The sequence below is a fragment of the Polyodon spathula genome, chromosome 16 (genome assembly GCF_017654505.1).
Source record: "Polyodon spathula isolate WHYD16114869_AA chromosome 16, ASM1765450v1, whole genome shotgun sequence".
NCBI classification, from domain to species: Eukaryota; Metazoa; Chordata; class Actinopteri; order Acipenseriformes; family Polyodontidae; genus Polyodon; species Polyodon spathula.
In genome coordinates, this window is record NC_054549.1 from 35,617,902 (window position 1) to 35,639,195 (window position 21,294).

General features: G+C 37.2%; 1 protein-coding gene across 7 annotated transcripts in view; it reads right to left on the reverse strand.

Moving 5' to 3' along the window:
- Window positions 1-1,280: 1,280 nt before the first annotated feature.
- LOC121329347 (serine/threonine-protein kinase WNK2-like) overlaps window positions 1,281-21,294 on the reverse strand; it is a 45,404-nt gene continuing 25,390 nt past the window's right edge. Inside the window, exons 9-29 of one of the 7 annotated variants that reach the window (XM_041274909.1) lie at window positions 20,985-21,140; window positions 20,154-20,192; window positions 19,354-19,431; window positions 18,166-18,696; window positions 17,575-17,850; window positions 17,131-17,180; window positions 16,702-16,864; window positions 16,394-16,510; window positions 15,801-15,971; window positions 15,227-15,278; window positions 14,968-15,081; window positions 13,547-14,553; window positions 12,764-12,830; window positions 12,153-12,238; window positions 11,307-11,983; window positions 8,012-8,226; window positions 7,571-7,798; window positions 6,585-6,683; window positions 5,071-5,115; window positions 4,197-4,456; window positions 1,281-3,814 (exon numbers count right to left, since the gene is read on the reverse strand). In XM_041274909.1, coding sequence (XP_041130843.1) covers window positions 3,464-3,814; window positions 4,197-4,456; window positions 5,071-5,115; window positions 6,585-6,683; window positions 7,571-7,798; window positions 8,012-8,226; window positions 11,307-11,983; window positions 12,153-12,238; window positions 12,764-12,830; window positions 13,547-14,553; window positions 14,968-15,081; window positions 15,227-15,278; window positions 15,801-15,971; window positions 16,394-16,510; window positions 16,702-16,864; window positions 17,131-17,180; window positions 17,575-17,850; window positions 18,166-18,696; window positions 19,354-19,431; window positions 20,154-20,192; window positions 20,985-21,140 — 4,782 coding nt within the window. In that variant the 3' untranslated portion in view covers window positions 1,281-3,463. Of the gene's footprint in view, window positions 3,815-4,196; window positions 4,457-5,070; window positions 5,116-6,584; window positions 6,684-7,570; window positions 7,799-8,011; window positions 8,227-11,306; window positions 11,984-12,152; window positions 12,239-12,763; window positions 12,831-13,546; window positions 14,554-14,967; window positions 15,082-15,226; window positions 15,279-15,800; window positions 15,972-16,393; window positions 16,511-16,701; window positions 16,865-17,130; window positions 17,181-17,574; window positions 17,851-18,165; window positions 18,697-19,353; window positions 19,435-20,153; window positions 20,193-20,984; window positions 21,141-21,294 lie in introns of all 7 variants that reach the window. The other 6 variants (XM_041274908.1, XM_041274907.1, XM_041274911.1 and 3 more) reach the window with 6 other exon arrangements.

The window sequence follows — 21,294 nt, forward strand, 5'->3', positions numbered from 1 at the left end:
AATCATAATAAGAATGAGTAAGACCCCAATCAGTAAACATGTTAGCAATAACAATAATAATAATAATACAAAATGTATTCTCTACGTCTATTCTAATTATGTTAGGGTCTATTTCTCTCAGCGGAATGTTACCTGGCGAAATATCAGAAGTTCAAGTTAAATATAGGTTTTAAAGTTGTTTTTTTCAATTTTTTTAGAAAGAGAAAATAAAGAAATAACACGTTTTCTAATAGCTATAGAGCCCTCTCGATGCGGGCTCCATCGTGTGGTAGATGACCTCGCCTACGACTCCAGTTGCGTCCATCTACCACACGGCAGAGCCCGCATTGACGGGCTCATTCGCTTAAACAATCCCTGTACAAATTCTAAAATACTGGGATGCAGTCAGTGCACAGCTCAGAAACAAACTTTATTCACAAAAAAGAAACGGTTCTGTACACCGCAAAGGTAAGAGGTGAAAATGTAAACCGTTACAGTTCCTTCTTCACCTTTTTATTGTTTATACAAGTATGAGGGATCATTACAATTTTAAATTCCTCGTTTGATATTCAGGAACATTATAGAGATTTCCACTGACAGCTCGGCATAATAACCTGTCACCAAATGACTGATTTGGTTGATGTGAAACTCTGAGCAAAAGCGTCACTTTATTGACTTTGTATTTAAAACTAGGATCTTAAAAGCACCCGTTTCATATGGATACTTGAAGATAAGTTTTATTAAACTTCACTCCTGTTTTCATGTGTTTTTAGGACTTCCACCAGATGTATGGAAAAATGCACCTTCTGGATTCTAAGTGTTTTCAGGAAATGTAGCATTATTATCCCAGGACCAAAATCCCACTTTGAGTTTGTTGAAATTCCTGGCAATGATGCAACTTAATTCAACTCTCCCCCCACCATCCCCATTTACCTCAAGTAAATAAATAGATATTCCACTCCACAGAATAAGATCTTACAATTTAAACAAAAATCTTGTTACAAATCAATTCAGATTTTTTTGTGTATATTTTTTACTGTGGTAGTTTTGGATTAAGACCACAGAAAAAGGGAAGACAGCATACATTGTTGATTTATATGGATTACAAAATATGTGCCCTGACAAAATGTTATATTCACTCATCATTTACATAATTCGTAGGGGGTTTGTTTTGTTATTTTTTCCTCCTTACTTTTTCCCTACCTTTTCTACATTTAAAATATTGATAGGAACAGAAATCCAGTCCATATGTTTTCAAGCACAAAATATGTTTATTTCTTTCTTTAAAACATGTACAATATTTGTGATCGAGTGCCAACGACTGTCAGTCAACATAAGAGGAGTTTACAACAGGCAAAAGTAATTTAGACATCAAGTTTTAGTGCAAGCATCAATGATTTTCAAAAATAGGTTCCCCATGTTTGCTCATGAAGCAGACATGAATATAAACAAAAATGCAAGTCAAGTAACAGAGAACATTAATCTCTTACTACAGTAAGTATTTGCCAAAAGGCAGAAGAATCTGCATAATAGTCTATAAAAATCCAATTCTAACCGAATTGATGGAATATATATTGAAGGGTAAGAACAAAACAACTGAAGACTAAGATCAGTTATAAGTACAGTAGAACTATACAATTCACAGCTTGGCAGCACAAAGCATCTCTGCAATTCAGCATGTATAAAATGTAACTGCATGAAAGAATACCAAGTAATTAAGATTTGACTTTATACAGTGTTATTTGTAAACCTGTGCCAATGTTTTGCCATTTGTTTTGGTCAAAAACATAGGAACAAACTATCAGTTTTACAGGTACAGTTTAGTTATCTTGCGCCATTTAGTTTATTTAGCAGTTAAACGGTTTGTCCCAGGATTTATGAAGCAGGCTGCTTTCTCAACTAGAGATCTTGCAAGTCATTCATAAGTGATTATCTGTTAACATTCTAGATGTGCTAATCAGTAAAAAAAAAAAAGTAACTGCTCTTAGCACTAAAAGGATACAAAGATCTCGCACTGTTTTAATAAACATTACCTGCAAGGGAGATGTCACAAGAAAGAAAAATAAATCAAAATAGAGCCCATTGTGGTTTATTGGTAAAAGTCCTAGAAAATAATAGCACAGTTCACATCTGCTTTAATGTAGCGAGAACACTGTTTCACATTAGTAACCTACAGTAACACTTTTAAGAATACCATACCTTTGTAGGAATAGTATATGCATTTGTTCAACATACATTAAAATGACCCCTTTCTGATGTTCATGTATTTAAATCATGCAACTGTGTCATCAGTTCAGTGCCAAACAACTATGTGATGTTATCAGTCTTATACTGAAGTACTAAACTAAATGGGTAGCAGGGTAAAGCTGTATACTTCCACGTAGCAAAATATGCTGAAATAACTAACATGAACTAATAATGGTTTCTGTTCAAAACACTGGTGATTGCAGAGACCCAAACTAACAAAAAGCACTGTGCCATCTGCTGTAAATGCATTTGCTTTATTAAGTGTTAAATGTGCAAACTTTCTGGAGAATTGTGAACACCAGTTCCAATGTGTGCAACTGTAAGACTGAAAAAAAAAACCAAACATACACAGTTGCAATCTTCTATACATCAATATATTTAAATAAAAACACAAAGACTATAATCCCCAGCAGCTTCCAGCTCCCTCTGTGTTAAAAAGCACTGTGGTGTATCAGTGTAGCTCTGGTCTGGTGTGTCTTCAATCCCTTAAACTAAGCATTCTTTTAATCTAATTTCCTTTTATGACTTTTATTCAAGTGAATCAGTTGTACTGGTGTGAAAGTAAATGGAAAAACTTTTTTTTTTTTTTTTTTTTTTTGGCAAGTGAGAACCTACATTCAGAACAAAATATTAAAGTTGTTTTGGGTCAAGAAAAAAAAAAGCAAACTGCATTTTTTAGTGTAGCCAATTAAACAAAAAAAAAAAACTTATTCAAAATAAATAAATTTACAGTGGCAAAAGCAGTGCTGGGTAGGTATTTTAGATTTTCTGTAATAAATAAAATTAAAAATGAAAAGAAACTGAAAAGGATATATATTACACACACACAAGCCAAAATAAAATATATATCTTTCAAACATTTACACCTCTTTCCAGCAGAAACTGAAAAGCATTATTCAAGGCACTATACTCCCTCAGGGTAAATAACCTTTTAAATTCATGTTCAAATTCTTTGAAAACCTTGTTTAGGTTACTAGTGTTTTAGCATACAAGCATATAACATAATAAAGTGTCTTAATAATACTTAAGAAGCTATAAATTGTCCAAGACAAAACTAACCTTAACTTTGTGAAATTGTTTCACAGTGATTGCATGAGGCAATGTATGGCTATGTGCTCAAATCAGCCTTACATCAGTTGCCAGCAGAACCATATCCAACAGCAGAAGTGTTCCCTATAAAACTAATACACACCAGAGCAAAGCTTTATCAACATTTCACCAGCATACACACTATAAGCTAAGTAGTCCTCATTTTGGGGCCTGGTGGGTTCACAATAGGTTTCTGTAGTGGCACAGGATAAACTTGCAAGGCTGCATTTCCAAGGGATGGAAATCTGGGCACATCTGGTGCCCCAAACACAGCGACTTGTGCCACTGGACCCGTTATGACTGGCCACTGTACTCCATACACCGACCCAGGAATGGGTCCTCTGAACTGGCAGGCAGGCATTCTATAAGGAGGCATCATCCCAGCGACGTGGCTGCCAGTCATGGCTGGTGAAATCCCTGGAGCCAGTGCAGCAGTCATTGGGCATGACAGTGGAATCTGGTACTTCTTCATTGTTCCAGGTATACTCGTGCATTTCACCTTTAATGAATTGAAAGAGAGTCATGTTTGTTTTTTTTGTTTTAAAAAAATGCTGCAAAACATTCAAATGGCACACAATAAAGAGCAACACACGTCACGTTGCTCAAAACACACGAGTGCCAAAAAAATTCCTTAACATTTTTTTGTAAACACTTCAGAATGTTTGAAACTGTGCATTATACTTACAGCAGTTCCTTGTTGAACAGGATTAAGATTATACAGTGCACTGTACTATAATATAGTATAAGCCATACCAATGCGGTTTGTCCCTCAATAAATAAATTGCTTATTTAAAGTGTGAGCCAAGATTATGCTGCTCTATTCCGCTATAAAATATCGATTCCCTATAAATAAAACATAAGCACTGCCAATTTCCTCTCACCTCACTCACAGCTTGCTTTGGTTTGGGCTCCATATCTTCCCACTGTCTATTTTGCTTTATCTGGTTTAAAGAAGGTTTTATATGTGTGGCTCCAACAGTTTCTTTGGTCCAGTCATCCACTAGTTTGTGCAGATCATCTGTAAAGGTGCCTTTTTTGTTGTTGCTGTTGTTGGCTTGAGCCTGCACCAGTCCTTGCAGCTGTTGTGGCATGGGCTGCTGGCTCTGTACCGGCACAGTCGAACTACCATTATTTGAGGACCCTAAAAGAAAGGGATATCTTAAAACCGTACACTTTGAAAATACTGTTTAACCATTTTGCTGCTTGGTTTGTAACTTCATTGACTATATAGACAATAAAAGGTGTGCCTAACAAATGATGCAGTACATTTGCATCACAAGAGTGGTTTCGCGGGATTAAAAGTGCAAAACTAGAAGGTAAGAAACAAAAGTCAAGTAGATAAATATTTCAGATACAAGTTTATACCTTGCATTTCACTGAGGTGACATTTTAAAATTAATTAGCTTTAGAAAGCATAAGTAAAACCAGCAACAAAAGCGGTTATAAAAACACATCTCATATAAAACGACTAACAAATAGAAATCAAAATGCATGCACTATCTAATGCTGATACAAATATAACCATAACACAAGTTACATTCACACACATAATTTAAAACGCAACACTGTCATGCATTAACAAAACACAACGCATATTCATGAATGATATGAAACCTGCTCTTTGTTGAATGTACATTTCACAGCAGCTGCTGGAATTACAATCATGAATCTGGCAGCAAAAAAAAATAAAAATAAAAAACATGGAGTAGTCATGCCATGAGGAAGAGAGACCAAGAAAGTAAATTGGATATTTACTATTACTGCGCTCTTTGCCTAGACAAAGTCGTTTCAGGGTAGACCCTACAAGGCAAAACAATACAAGACAAAACACAGTTAGACTTTAACAGACTGAACAGAACAGGCTGGGTGATGGACAAGTTGTTTCAAAGCAATACAAAGCCATCACTAAGATAAAAAAAAAAAAAAGAAATAAAAAGGAAAAGGGGGAAAAGGGAATTTAGTCAGTGGTTTAGATGGGAAACGCTGGACCTGCTACATGTGCATTCAATCCAAAACTAAGACTCGTGATAGATATTAGAATCATCCTAGAACAGAAAGAGAAGTATGTGCCCTTCATATGGGATATGAAGAAACTTTCTGTATTGCCCTGTACAATCATTTTAAAATGTTTAAAACGAAAATTAATGTGAACAGATTTAAAAATGATACAAATCCACATTACTAATACTTTTGAGAACAAATCAGATAAGTCCATTTACAAAAACAGCCTCAAAACATGAATTCTATTTTAAAAATCTATGTGAATTATGAATACCTCAACAAAAGGTACCTTAATATATCGTTATACGTTTCAAAATAAGTGGGTTTGTAAAAATCACCACTAATTTCATGGACAGACTGTTGAAAGAAAAAACAAACACACACCTATTAGCTGCTTTATGTATCTGAATGTAAGATGTGGAATACTTATTTGGTAGCTCACACAACAAAACAGCAAAAAAAAACAAAAACTTGTTTCTCTATTGCTCCTGCCAGAACATTTTGTTTGTTTAATTGTCTGTTTCATATGAAGGGGTACAGGATTCCTTAAAGCTTATATTAAAAAACAAAAACACATTAAGAATAATATATTTTATATAAAAAAGGGGGTGGGGGGTGGGTGTATATAAAACCAACTTACTCCAACTATCAAAAACAAAAAAAACCCAACAAAAACAAAAAACTAGCTGGAGCACTTCTGTATCAACATTGTCATCATGCAAGCTAGGCACGAAATTAAACAGTAGAATTAAATAGAAGAATATTTTAATACAGCCCTTTTAAACAGACGCAATGCCCATCAGTGACCTCCTAGTACTGTATCAGCTTGTAACATGCATGTCTTCATTGTCCAAACATGTGTGAAAGAGACCATTCTTCAAGCGAAGGCCGGGATTCTGCCCTTTGTTTTTGACACACAGGCTGCAGACTTTGTGTATTTGCCACATTGTAACTTCGGATTACTCCACAAAAATTACAGAATACAAAAGCTTTGGTACACTCAAGATCAAATTCATCGCCAAAGCCCACGTTTACAGAAGATGAGCTCTTCCACATATGCTTTTGGTATCCAGTTGCGAGCCAAAAGCAGTGCACAAAAGCATTTGTATGGAAAAACAAAATACATGAGCTATTAAAAAAAAGGGTTAAATCAAAAAGGGCGGCTGTGAAAAGGAAAGGCAGGCAACCTGCCCAAAAACAAAACTGGAATGAACAAAAGAAATAAAAAGGAATGAAATGGGGCAAAGTACAAAAGAACAAATACAAACAGATGGACAAAGACACAGGTCCACTGAGGAATCTGGTACGAGGTTTGCTACTAGATTTATAGGTCACTCTCTCGGGTGTTTGGTGGTAAACCGTCCAGCCTGCAAATGAATATAGAGGGAAGAAAAAACAGAAACACACTTGTAAAAGGAAATACAGTTCTGATCAGAGACCCTACATCAATATCAGGCACTTAACCAGCCGAATTAAGTTAACACAGCCAAGAAAATGTTAGTCACATGTCTGAATGCGTGCAAGAAGATGCAATGAACAGCATAAGGGCACAGTGTACACGCCATTAAAAGAGAGTAGCTCTTTTTTAAACCTCAAATAATGCCTTTCCCACCCTGCTACTTCAAAAACCCTGTACATCCTAAACCATTTAAAATACAATATTTTCACGGAAAACAAAAAGCATTACAGAATAAAGCTTCTGCAGTACATTGTTTGGGGTATTTCTTAAAATTAAGACTTTTAAAAGCTACACTGATATTTACAGTTGGAACAACATCTTGAAATCATATTGCAAATCTAAATTCTTAACTGAATACCTAAAGCACACACCATAATCACAAACCATTCCGTTTACAAAAGGTATTTTGGGGCCTATTTCTTTGTGTGCATGCAAAATATGTTAAATTGCACCCTAAAATTTCACTTGAAGACAACTTCAGGATCAGCCTTAGCAAAGGGTACTATTATTTGTTCATTTATACGGCCTTATATGTAAAAAAATAAATAAATTCCACACAATGTTGGTATGCCTAAACAAGTAACATTTTGGTTACCATAGGTTTAAAAACCAATAAACAAAGGACTGTGTATTTAACCTCAAAACAAATATCTTGTGTAGATCAGTTTAAACATCATTAAGATGGTTCTACGAGGCTTATAAGATGCTATCTACATGCTTACCTCATCCGGAATTCTGAAACACAGCACTAGAATGAGAGACAGTTTATTCGTTGCAATGCCCAGAAATAATCACCTTGACTGAGCCCGCTGTGCGCTCCACTCCCATCGCTGATTGAGCCGGAACAGATGCCTTCAGAGGAGAGAGACCCTTTGACTGAGCAGGGCTGCTGTGTCTGAACAGGCTCAGTAGTTGGAATGACAGTAGCGGAGGAAGGCAGTGTACTTGCAGTGGTTAATGGAGTACTGTCAGCCAGACCGGAGTCTTTAGCCGAGGCAGCAGTGGAATTCACAGGTGGCTCACCTTTAGAAGATAAACACATACAGTATGTGGATTATTGCCAACAGCATCATTCCAAACTTAAAACAGATTGTTGTTTGTACTTATTGTAACCATTCTTTAAGCCTGGAATATTTTAGGACTGTGCATGTAGTGATTAAGTTAATAACCAGGCAGGCAAAAATGTGCAATTGTTCTAGACATAAAAAAAGGAAAGACAAATGCACCTATACTCACTGGTATTAGCAGTAACATTTTTAAGTTGCTGAACCAGAGGATTGAGCAGCTTCCCAGCTTTGAGCTTGCACTTGCTGGCTCTGCGCCTCCTGCCAGTTGGTGGCACTGCATGCAGGAATCCCAGAGTTGGGGGGAGAGGTTTGCCAAGTTTCTTGAAAAGCACCTCAATCTCACCCCTCTGGTGGGACTGTAGTTCAGAGATCTCCTTCATGTGTCTGGGGTATGAAAAAAAAAAAAAAAAAAAAAAAAAAAACACACAAATATATCTCGCTTCACAAAACATGTACAGGTAAATAACCTTAGTCTTTTAAAATTACATATTTTTTTTTTGTAAACCTGGCCAAAATGTGTGTGCAGATTTATTTATTTATTTTTTTACATTTGTATACAATTGTTTGCTTTATTCCTTTTATTGTGATAACAGCTTGTTAAGTGCTATTCAATGTTGGCAGAGATTTTTTTTTTTTTTTAATTTTAATTTTTAAATGCAGTACATACTTATTTTTTAAGCAAATATTGAAGCAGTAAGACAATAAATTGAACAAACAAAACTTCACAAAAACTACCTTTCCCATTGCAGCTTGGCAATGTATCACACGAAGTGTGTCACAAAGTGTCAGCATCCAGCGTAATATTGTTTTTTTTAGAATACTATACAGGCTTACACCCTGGCCGCATAGTGCAAAACAGACGGCATCGGAATCAAATAGACTGTTCCTCTTTCTGTGTGCGCATCCGATGTAAATATACTTATTTGAACACAGAAAATAAAAAAATAAAAAAAAAATAATATATATATATATATATATATATATATATATATATATATATATATATATATATATATGTTACACATAGAAACATTGATCAGTAAGCTGTCTTTCAGAAAGACGTTTTTCAAATCTTCATAAAAAAATCCGCTTTAAATCGAAACCTATCATGAATAAAAAGTTGTCTAATTCAACCCATGATGTAACAAAAATTTTTTTTTTTTTTCAATTCTTTATTTTACCACCCGCGTTCGTTTACGAAGCGTACATATAATGTTATATGAAGATCACAGATCACAACTGGGAGTTCATGTTCATAATTTCAACAGCTGATTAGCAGGTAGAAAGCAAGTGTTCACACAGTTTTATATTCATTACAAAATCAAGTCACTGTTTTGTGTGTATGTCTGTGTGTCAAATGGGAAAATCTCTTCACTTTCACTGGCAGAAACAACATGTTTCTGAAAGGGGAATCCACCCACTAAGCACAAACCTATAAACAGCCCTTTCGTCTAAGCCTCCTTGTCGTTTCTTTGTTTGGTCCTCCTCCCCTGCCTCCACCTTGCATGCCTTGTCTAGGGGAAAGGCGGCCCAGTGTGCCACTTGTCCTGCACGCTAGCATCAGTTATCATTAAATCAATACATTATTATTACTGTTTCATTAAATTTAGCAGACAGCTTTATCCAAGGCAACTTAGAGACTAGGGTAGTGCTACTCCACTCTGGCCCTCGAGATCCACTCCAGTCCTGGTCCCCATCTGAACCAGGTCCTAAAAATCAGTCATTTAACTACATTGGAACCTGCTTGGAGTAAAAACCTGGACTGGATCTAAAGGGCCAGAGTTAAGCACCACTAGTCCAGGGTATGTAAACTATATGAAATCAGCTGCAGAGTCACTGTCAACATCTCACCCGCAAGACAATGAGCACAAGGGTGTTAAGTGGCTTGCTCAGGGTCACACAGTGAGTGAGCCGGGATCTGAACCACAGACCTCCTGGCTACATGCCCTTTTCTTTAATCACCACACCACACAGCCTCCTCCACATCATAGTTTGGCCAGCGCATAGGGGCAGTAATGAGCTCCAATGGACAAGACCACGGGCCAAATTAGGCCTATACTACATTTCATTATGGGTATGGTCATTTGTCAAAATTAAAAAAAAAAGAATTATTTGTTTCAAATCTTGTGGATGTCTCCTTTCTAAAACAGTGAAGACGTACAGTAAAGAAAGACTGCTTTATTTACACAATCGAAACAGCTATGCGAACGTATGTACACTAAATGTTCGTAACATATTCCCATTTGTATTTAAAGACAGAACTCTAGTTTTTGCAAGATAGTGTTTATATTACAGTGCTTTGTGCTGAAACACAAAACAATACAATTCTCTAGTTTAAGAGAAATGCTGAGTTCAGTGACAGGGCTTCACATTGACCAACTTTAGAAAAAAACTTGATGGCGTCAAAATACGTCCAACGCGGATGCTTTGACGCAGCGCGCTTGGTGTGAACAGACCTAACCAGCGGTTCTCATACTTCGCTGCACTGCAATCCCCTTCTAGCAATAAAAATGATTATGCGACTGCACTGCCCTGTATTACTGCAGACTAGTTAGTAGAACATGCATTGCAAGGTTGTATCAACAAAAACTATATATAGCCATTGGTTATTTTTAATACACAGTACAAAATCGCAATTTTTTTTTTTTTTTTTTTTACAGCCAACAGTAAAAAATAAAACAAACACACACTTCCAGGTTTACGTGACCGTACCACAAGGACAACTTCTTGATCCAACTTTCGATTTAGTCAGTGACAGACAGGAGAGATGTATCTCGTCCTTGAAGTGACGTGTTAAGAATAATTAAGTGATCAAAAATATCTGCCAGGTAAGCTAGCAAAGCAAGCCACTTAGCATCTACAAGCTTTTCAGATTTTTGTCTTACTGATGATTGAGTCCTTGTTGTCAGCACTTTTACTGCAGTGTCACTAGATCCCCCTTTATTACTCCCGTTTCCTATACACTGTCCATTTTTTTATATTTATGCAAAGCAACTCCCAACAACAAAAAAATAATTAAAAAAAAAAAAATCAGAGGTTTGACTTAACACTACAGAAGTGCATTCTGTTGAGTGGCTGACATGCAAGTTGGTTGCTAGGTAACCAGTTTGAAACATTCAGACAAAGGCAGATGGAGCGAAGGAGTCATTGGGAGTAAAAAAAAAAAAAAAAAAAAAAAAAAAAAAAAAGGAGTGCCAATAACACATGAACACCTTTCTTAAACTAGTTTTTTTTAAATTGCGCAGGTATTCGTGACCCCATCAAAAAGCAGTAGCGACCCATAGTTTGATTACCGCTGCCTTGACCGAAAACAATTTTCAGTATTTAAAAAATCAAAAGCACCCCAAAAAAGAAATTTACTCAAATAGCTCAAAATAAAGCACCAAAAAAAAGGAATAAAAACCAAACAGAAGCCCTAATTTTATATATGTGAGAATGAACAAACAACAACATTTATTACATACTTTTCTCTGAGCCTCTGCAACTCTTTTTTCATATCTGCATCTTCAAATTCAGAATCATTGTCACTGCTGACGTAGGACTGAGAATGGAAGGAGGTAATACTTATTGTTGGAATGTTTGCCTCCTGTCCATTCAGAGTGTCAGGGCTCTGAACACTGCTGTGTTTTCCAGATCTTCTTAAGAAAGCAACAGCTTTTTTCATCAGATCATTGCTGGTATGATCACTTGTGCTAGAACACGGGATTGTGGCAGAAGCAGCAGATTTGGGTTTGTTAACCTCATCCCCAGAATCTGTAGAATGACTGTGGACAGTGACATCAACAGGAATAGATGTATGAGCACGGGGAACAGACTTTCTTTTGGGACTGGAGGGAGGTTCATCCATGCAGAAGTCAGGAGGTGCTGAATATCTGTTATTGCAAGGTGTCTTGAAAGTTACTTCATCCTTGGTGCTCACGACAGAGAACCTGCCAATAGTTGTGATTGGAGAGCCCTCTGCTGGCGCACCAAGGTTATTGTAGTCATTCTCAGTCGTCTTGCTCTCTCGAAAGTCTAAACCATGCACCCCATTCACCAGAGGTGTCTGTGCTGGACTCTTCATGCATTTGGTTCTTGGAGAGATACTCTTCTTGTTTCGGTCAAGTCGCCTTATGAGGATATCTGGGGGGGTGGGAATAATCTAAAAACAAAAGGCAAAAAGATGTAAATTGTTTGAGTGTGTAAATTATTTTCTAAAAACAACATATCAAATTAAATTATTATTTTAGAAATGCAGGTCCACAGGAAAAGCAGCATTTTGAAATATGAACTCACTAATATGAGAATATATCTTTTTTTGTTATATCTACCTGAAACCTGCTCTTTGCTGTGCTGCTTGGTGTACTAGCGGCCAAGCTGAGAAGAAACTCTCCTCTACTTGTACTGTCAAATGACCCTGAAAGGAAAAAATCCAAGGATATGTTACTGAAAGGTCAAAAACTAACATTCCCAGCCACCTCTCAGAAATCCTAAAAAAGAGGAGAACATTTACCTTAAAATGAATATAATAAAATAAATAAATAAAGATCTGACAAGCAACATAAAATGGATATTGATGTAACAGGTGGTTTCATTTGGGGGGGATTTTGCTGAGCTTGCAGAGTAACCTGGCAGCCATTAGCAGTCACCAGCTTTCACTAGGAATCACAGCTTTGAGGAGTAAAATAATACTAAAACAAAAATATGCAAAACTATCCATTAGAAGTCTTAACCTAGAAATTGCCAGACTGCAAATACCCAAGTGCATGTGTTTGATGTCAATACATTTTCTGCTTAAATAACCTCAAATTAATACAAATATTTTTGTTGCCAAGTAAATTAATTTAATTGTATTTTTGGCTCTTCGTAAATCAATGTACATTTTTTAAAACTTTCTCCCCTCAGAGGTGAAATTTTGAAATATGAGTGAAGTAAAGCCTACCTTTTTTCCAGTGTGTGTCAGTTTCATTACCACAGCTCAAGCTGTCACTTCTTTCTGGAATTTGAGGCTGGGAGAGAAAAAAGTTACCATTTTTCGCTAAGGAATACATTTGCAAGTGTCTTTCACCCGAGCCTGCAAAAGGCAAACTTTGCTTCTGTGAATGTGACGCAGACATACTAAAAGACCTTGCTTCAAAAACACTACCAAATTTAATTGCCACGTTGGCCATGGAAGCATAGCCCCACATCCACATAGCCAGTTCAAGGGCGCTTTAGATCAAGGCAAGCTCAGGTTAATACTATAACCCCAATAGAAAAAACCACTGGGCATGAAAAAATAGTATCTGTGCAATATATGTGACTTGCCATTTAGCAGTACCAATATAGAACACAGACACCTTGAAGGGAAATGTATTGATCTGCCTAACCAGATGTGACTACTGTAGACCCCTAGATAACCTTATGGGACAGCAGAAGCTGTTTAATTTGCCTTTATACTTTGGTATTTGTTTTGCAACCTATAGTAAGGGCACATGCCAAACAATATTAGGAGTTCCAAACGTACCCTATTCACAATTCAGATTTAGCATCATAAGGCCAACAGAGCTCTGCACTGATTTGTAGGCTATTCTGTGACTTTACAGAATAGGAGGGTCTTTTTAGGTACTTTCGAAAAACAGTATACACATCACAACCATCATGTGTATAACGCTTTTTTTTTTATAAACAAAACAATCAGTTTAATTTCTAGAGTGCCTTTCATGGCCAAAAAAAGAGAACTTACCATCTGTTCATAAGTCACTTTACTGGCAGATGCTGTCTGGATGCCACCCTTCACAGGTAGTTCTGATGAACACAGAGGATGATTCAACGCTTCATCAGGAATTGACATCTGATTGCCAGCTGTGTCAGGGATTCCTGATGGCATATTTTCAATCTCAGCTATCATACTTTCAATAATAGGAGGAGAGTGAATATATTCATATGTTTCAGATGTACCTGCTGAGCATGCAGGAACATACTCTTGATATAGTAAAGTGCGTAGTTTTTCATCCAATGTCTTGATTGTTTTGTCCACAAACTCCACCCTTGGAGGGCCTTCCCCATCAGACTCCACCACAGAAGTCTGTGGAGTGCTAGACAGCCCAGAAGCGGACGCTTGCTGTTGCAGATACTGTTGAGGAGCTTGAGCTGGGCTTTGAGGCTGAGATGAAGCCGTTGTTCCAGTAGATCCAACGGTTGCCTGAATCTGGGCTGCAAAAGGCTGCTGCAATACCACAGACTGCTGGGCCGATTCAGCCTCACAAGCCGGTGGTTGGTCTAAAATTTGGTCCGAGATAGGGAAAGGTGGGGATATGGCCCTATAAGTAGAAGTAATTTCCAATGAAGGTGGCACGATGGGGCAGCAGGGGAGATCGGCAACAGAAGCTGCACAAGCAATTTCAGCAACTTGCTGCACAGCCTGCAAGGGCGAGAGTGAACTAAAAAGCTCCTCAATTGGAACGGAGCTCAGAATTTCATTCAGTGGTCCGTTGGTCACTACAGGTTGAGTCTGTCGGATTTCTGGCTCTCCTGTACTCCCACACGGATCCTTAACTTGGGAACCAGTCGACGGCAAAGCAGCAGATTGAACAATTGATGGAGCTGATAAAGGTGTCGAGGGGGCGACACCAGCAGGGCCTGTAGTGAAAGGAGTAGTTGTGCTGAGATGGCCATCAGAGACGTCAAAGTGGGCCTGAGCTACTGCAGCAGATGAGTGCACTGCCCGAGTACTGATTTGCTTTTCTGGCTCTGAAAATACAATTTAAATAAATAAAAAGAAGAACAGTATATTATGGAACTCTGTTAAAGTATAGCATGTTTAAAAGCCTGGCAGTGTGCGGTTACATAACAGTTCTTTTCTCTGTCATATACAGAATGGAAAAATACACGTCAGATTGTTCCTCTTGGCAAAACGATCAACGTATGTAATGTAAAGTTTATTTCTGTATCTTTTGTTGTAGCCAAAAAACAAAAACAGATGATTTCTATAAAAAAAAAAAAAAAATATACAAAACATTTTGTAATTTAATAATAATTTTTTTAAAACTCATACATTTTGATCTCAACTCAACGAGTAAACCCTTTGCTATTGAATTTTAATAAAAGGTTGGTATTTTAGAAGCGACAATGCATTCACTTTTTTTTTTTACTGTAGCAATTTACCTTGAGCAGTTGCAAGCTGTGCTGTTGAAGCAGATGAAGTGCTTTTCTTTACCTCAGGTGTGGGCGTTTCATCCACTGGGCATATAATAAACCATCGTTTGCCAGTATGCAGCACTGTCAATATGAATAAAATAAAATCATTAAGACAGCTTTTTTTTTTTTTTTTTTTTTTTTTTTTAAATGCAATTTTCAACCTATTTCTCTCTATTTGGTTATTTTTTCTCTGGTTCTATAGTTAAGGCAACTAGTTAACCCTTACCATTCTGCTGATAAACAGGCTGGCTGCCCCGCAACTGCTGATCTGTTGAAACCTTAAAATAAAAAATAATAAAATAAAAAAAAATTTACAAACTCTCTACTTTTTAAAATTATTTAAAAAAGGTAAATATTTTTTATGTCAAGAATGGGTTAGGACCACTAAACTTAATTTAAGATGTCAGAACGTTTTGAGAGACACATTGCTATGGACCTTTGCTACTGTTGCACAGAGCTATTTAGTATTTTGTAGTACAATGGCACAGGCTGCAACATACAAGAGTAGTTAAATTTCCATCAGCTCTTTCACAGTTTCAAGAAATAATGATTTCAGATCACACAAGACTCCCAGGCTATATTGGCGGTGGCTATAACTTCATTCTTGGCAGCACTCTACGTGTCCAAGCTAGGCTGCAAAGGAAAAAGCCAACGGATTTAATAGGACCTCTGCCACCAGACACACACCATAGCTACTAAGAGAAGCACGGGAATGGTAGAACTAATAAGAGAAAAACTGAAAAATAACATGTTCTCTGGAATTTAGCAACAATGTTTTCGTTGGTAAAATATTTCCTCACCTCTCCCATTTCTAAAACAGTGGTATGTCCTTGTAGCGGACTGGTTCCTTGATCAGAACTTCTTTCTCCTTCTGTATCCTCACTCAGCATATCCTCAGCTTTATCAATTATATCTTTCAGTTGCTCAATAAATGTCTCTTTTTCAGTCTGCAAGATGAAGTCATTCTCGACCTACAAAAGGGAAAAAAACAAAAGAACAAAGCACTTGATACATAGCATTTCCCAAATACAGGCAGACAGGTTAATAGGGAAAGGATAATGACTAGATACAGTTAGGTAGTTCTATCATTTACTTTAGTTAACACACACCTGCCTATATTGTGGCTTAAAATGGCATCTTAGTAGCCAATTATTTTTAGCATAATCTTAAACAAGTCCTTCCTACAAAAGGCAATTTGCAAAAAAAGTGGGTCTTTTAAAATAGTGTTGGCCTGGAATGTGACACATTTAAAAAAAACCCTATATAGTAGTTGATCAATTCTGAATGATTTGTGATCATTTAAGAAAATGTGATTCAAAAGTTGGAAGCCTTCACGAATCTCCAACATATCATTTACCTTTAAACTATGTTTTGTCATTAGAGCAAAACTTACCATGTAAATTGCTATTTCTTCAGGAGCATCCCCATCTAAATCAAACTTGAATGTTACCATTTTATGATTGTGTGTCTCCAGCTGGCACTCTACCATCTTATCTCCAGTGTTACAAACCTATTGGAAGATCAATAATTCAGCAATGAAAGAAAAATAAATAAATTTTATATATACACACACACATACATACACACACACACACACAACCGAAATGATTAAATTGTACCTATTTTTTGTGTAGAATTTGTAATGACTTAGATCAGTATCAACTACTATAGATTATTTTGCACTGTATATTGCGTACTCACATTTAGAATGGTCAGTTTGGGCTTGCTTGTTTTTTCTTGACGGGAACGAGTTCTTGTTGACCTTCTGTGATGTTTTCTTGACTTTCCTTCTTGCTTTCCACCACCTTGAATTCCTTCATAGCCATCACTCATCTCTTTACCTGATGCAGCATCAGAATTCACACTAAAGAAAAAGGAAATAATAAAAAATAAAAAAAAGCGAATGACACTGTCAACTGTGAAGACATAGTATTTTAAAGAACTGCCTGTGGGACAATTACACAAATATGTGCTGTTTTGCTAGCATGCCTTTGAGGAAATTAATATCACAAATCAACTGCAGCAACCTCGGCTGTGACTGTAGCTCATTTCCACAACTTGTGTTGAGTAACCCAGAGGCATTCAAGTTTTATGCAGGTAACAAAAGGAAATGTGACTGAAAAGGCTTACCTGTCATAGCAGCAACTGTGTAGTGGCAGCTGTTTCTCTGGTATGGGCTCCTGCATGTATATTAAACAAATATCAAGCTAGCATACAAGTAGATACAACATCTATGTCATTATAAAAAAAAGTAGCTGTGTAAACTAAATATTTTGAAAGACAGAAGAATAAATCAATTACAAAACACAAGAGCACCCCTTAATTATTTAACAGGTATTTCAAATAGTGAATAGCCTTCCACCTTAAGCACAAGCTTCCGCTAGAATAAATTAATTGGAGGTCTTGAATTTTGGCAATATAGTTTATTATTATGGTCCTTGAAGGGTTAGGGCCTTTTTGCAAAGTGAAATAAGAGTAGTGTCACTACAGTTTAATCGGAATTGACAAAAAAATAAATAAAAACACCCTATTAACACCTACAACCTCATTACAAAATGTAAAGAATGTTTGCACCTCTTGACAAATGTCTGCTGCAGGCTGGGCAGGGGCAGGTGCAGTCATCCTGGTTTGCTGACCTAGTGGCTGGGTTATGTTTGTAGGGGCAGCTGTTGCAGTCTGCTTGCCAGTGGGATGCACAACCTGCTCCACTCCAGCTGGTGCAGACATCATTTCAAGCAAAGGTGGGGACACGATTGGAGCCTGAGCAGTTCTTGTGGGTGTCTGAAAATGTGTCTCTGCTTGCATTCCCAAATCAAAAGAATACTGAGTGGATATCTGTCCAGCACTCACCTAAAATAAAAAAAATAATAAAAAGGTCATGCCATTTTGCCTTTTAAGATGTGTATTTAGTCTTATTTGCTCTGCATTACAATTGTATATTCTGAAAAAAATAGCTTGATATTCAAGACATTTAAATGTAAAAGGCACAAAAAAAAACTGAAGAATCAAGTAAGTTTTACTGCTCAGTAAATTGTTTACACTTCAGGCATCAAAACAACCAATCCACTAGGTCTTTGTCAAACTAGTTTCTAAAAAACAATACATAGACCAAACCCTACATAATTCCAGACTGTTTGACTTCTAACATGGGGCAGCAATAGTTACCTGCCCGGAGTGCTCATCTTCAGAAATAGCTTGCTCTGAAAATGGAATTAAATTCTGCTGAAGAGACTGCTGCAGCAAAGGAAGCTGCTGCTGCTGAGACACTGCCTGTGCTATCTGAATAGGTTGCAAGGGTGGAACCTCAGCCTGAATTATTTGCTGCAAGGGACACATCTGCTGCTGCTGCTGCTGCTGCTGCTGCTGGGTGATTTGGTGCATTTGGTGCATTTGCTGCCGAGCTGGCAAAACTGAATCACCAGGGAGAGCCATATCAAGCAAAGACACTGGCGCAGGCAATCCTTGGCATGGCAAGACCACAGATTCAGGGGTTTGAGTCAGGTTTCCCACCTGCATGGCAGGGGTCACTTTAGTTGTAGAGTGAGACACTGTAGGGTTCACTGAAGGAGGAGCTACTGTTTTGCCAGGTGAGAAATAAGAGGCTGGCACAGAGGAAACGTTGGAGAAATCAGGCCGAGAAGGAACAAAAGTGTCACATCCAGAAAGGGGAGTTGCAGGGGGAATAACTGGAAACTGCTGATGGAAAGGAAGAGAGCGAGACAAAAGAAGAGTTGGAAGTCAGAGAAAATCGTGCAGTCGGGATACAAGAGTGTAATTGCTTTCTGTAACTTCACAATTTGTTCATATAATTACCTGTTAAATTTGTCATTGTAATTAATTGTCCAATATGCCCCCCCCCCCCCCCCCCCCACCAAAATGGCACTAATTTAGTTTTAAAGTGAAAGAGAAATTCAGGCACACAAGCAACTATCTTTAATAACTAAACATAATACAAATATATGTTAGTTTAAGCATATAAGCCAAAGAATGCTACCAGCTTCACTGGTGCACAGCTGCTTGGGAAGGCACTGGAGAGAGAATGTCTCAAAACAGCAATATATTACATTAATTTAAGACAAATCGCATCTAAATGTTTCATAAACACCACTGCACAGAAATTTAGTAAAAGGTGGCATTTGACATTGCAGTTCAACCTCTGTGTGAAAAATCTAAGCAGACTGATTTGTACGGTTTCAGTTCATTATCTTTTTAAAAAACACACAATAAAAGCACCCAATAGCATGTCAGTTATCTCAGAATCATGTAACCACTAGTACCCCAAATTGGTGTCAAGAAAAGCAGAATTTCTCACACAAGCAATCGTTGGTATTATAGAGCTGGGATAACATGTACCTGTGAGGGGGGCGTGGAGATGTGAAGTGGCTTCATGTCAGAAACCTGCTGTTGGAGATTCTGCATTGCTTTAAGATGCTGCTGCAGAGAGAAATAACAGATGTTGAAATGTAGTGTTTTTAGACTTGAGTTAGTGGCGACTCCAGGATTGTGGAAGAGGGGGTGCGAAGGGGTGGCTCAGGTGACCCATCTGTCTATTTTATTTATTTATTTATTTACAAGGATAAGGGAGGGAGATCCCTGGAAGATCAAATTAATTCTGCAAAACGTTCATGATTATTTGTTTTCAGTAAACTCAATTAATAAGGTTACTTGCAATGCAATATTATATACTCACTGCCAATAAATTAATCAGGAGATACAAATTATTTTACTGTACACAGCACAGAGACAGCGAGAATGTCACACACATATGAAAGAACATGAGGGTTGGGGGTGTTGGGGGTAGGAGGTGAAACAACACACTAGCCTGGATGTGGACTTGACAAAAAAATATTTCTGTATGACTTACTGTAACGTATACAATAAAATCCAATATTAATTAAAAGGTAAACTTTTAAAATAATTTCACCTTACAGATAACCAGAACTTCACACTGATACTAACAGGTTTACGCCTTTATCTTAAAATTCTATAGTCTTCACCCTTCAACTTCATGGACGTCACAAAAATAACCTGAACAGAATATTTAAATACATCCTGCAGAAAAGCAAATCAACTAATTTATAGAAATGCTTGCATTAAATTAAATGCATAAATTAAAAAACAAAACAAAAAAAAAAAAAACACATAACATCTACCTGGGACTGGAATGTTGCAGTGTAGAAATAGCTTTGGAACTACAAGAAATAAAAACAGGAGTGAAGGAAAACTAGAAAATTAACAACAAAAAGAAATACACCAGTTCACAGAGACTGTATTCCTTTTCATAAAAAATTTGAAACATGTAACCCACCCCCCCCCAAAAAAAAAAAACTTGGAGGAAAAGGTTGGCAGAAAACCAACACCACACCATAATATATGCAGAATAGCATATGTGATGAAGTGGTTTGTAATCCTGAAGTAAAATGACGCAGTATGTTATAAAAATAAAACTCTGTATCGCGGACATGACCAGAGGTTAAAACACTGCTGTGAAACAGGACAAAAGATGATGAGGGGGAAAAAAAAAAGCTGTGTACCAACTATAAAGAAAGTATCTTAAAGTGCGTGGTCTAAACTATTCATATGAACTCAAACGATTACAATGTGTTGCTGCAATTCATGGCATCGCCCAGATCATGCGATCACTTTTGCGTTTTTATTTTCAAAACATGAAAAAGGGGTAGCTGTATTTAAAAATACAAAAATATACAGATCCTGTCCTGCCAAGTCTGGTAACCTTCATAAAGATATTTTAGTCTGACAGGGGCACTCTTGTGCAATTCTGGTCCTTGCAGAGTATTTACTGTATGAATGTATTTAGTGTTTACACTTCGTTGAATGTAGGTGGTAGCGTTTGGAATGGGAAGCAAAGCAATTATTTAAAAAAAAATAATAATGCAGCAGTGGAATACTGCCTCATTAAGATGAAGAAACAGATTTGTTACTTTATTTCCACCTGCATTGGAGTGAATGTGCTGCTCGCTCACCTGCTGGGATGGAGGCATGGTCTGCGCTGGCCCATGCTGCACTGGGGGGATTGCAGTTGGCTGTAGAACATGGAATGGCTGTGCTGGCTGCTGATAAAGCTGCAGGGACTGCTGACAGAGGGCAGCAGCTGGGTTTGGGATCATGGAAAAGCCAGGCTGAAACACAACAGCAACGTTAAGTACATGACAATCTTAATCCTGTCCTATTTGGTTACGAGGGAGGAAACGGAACACATTTTAAATATGCAACAAGGTAAAAAAAAAAAATCCTTCTAATTGTGTAAAGTAAAACAGTTAATTTGTATTTTTG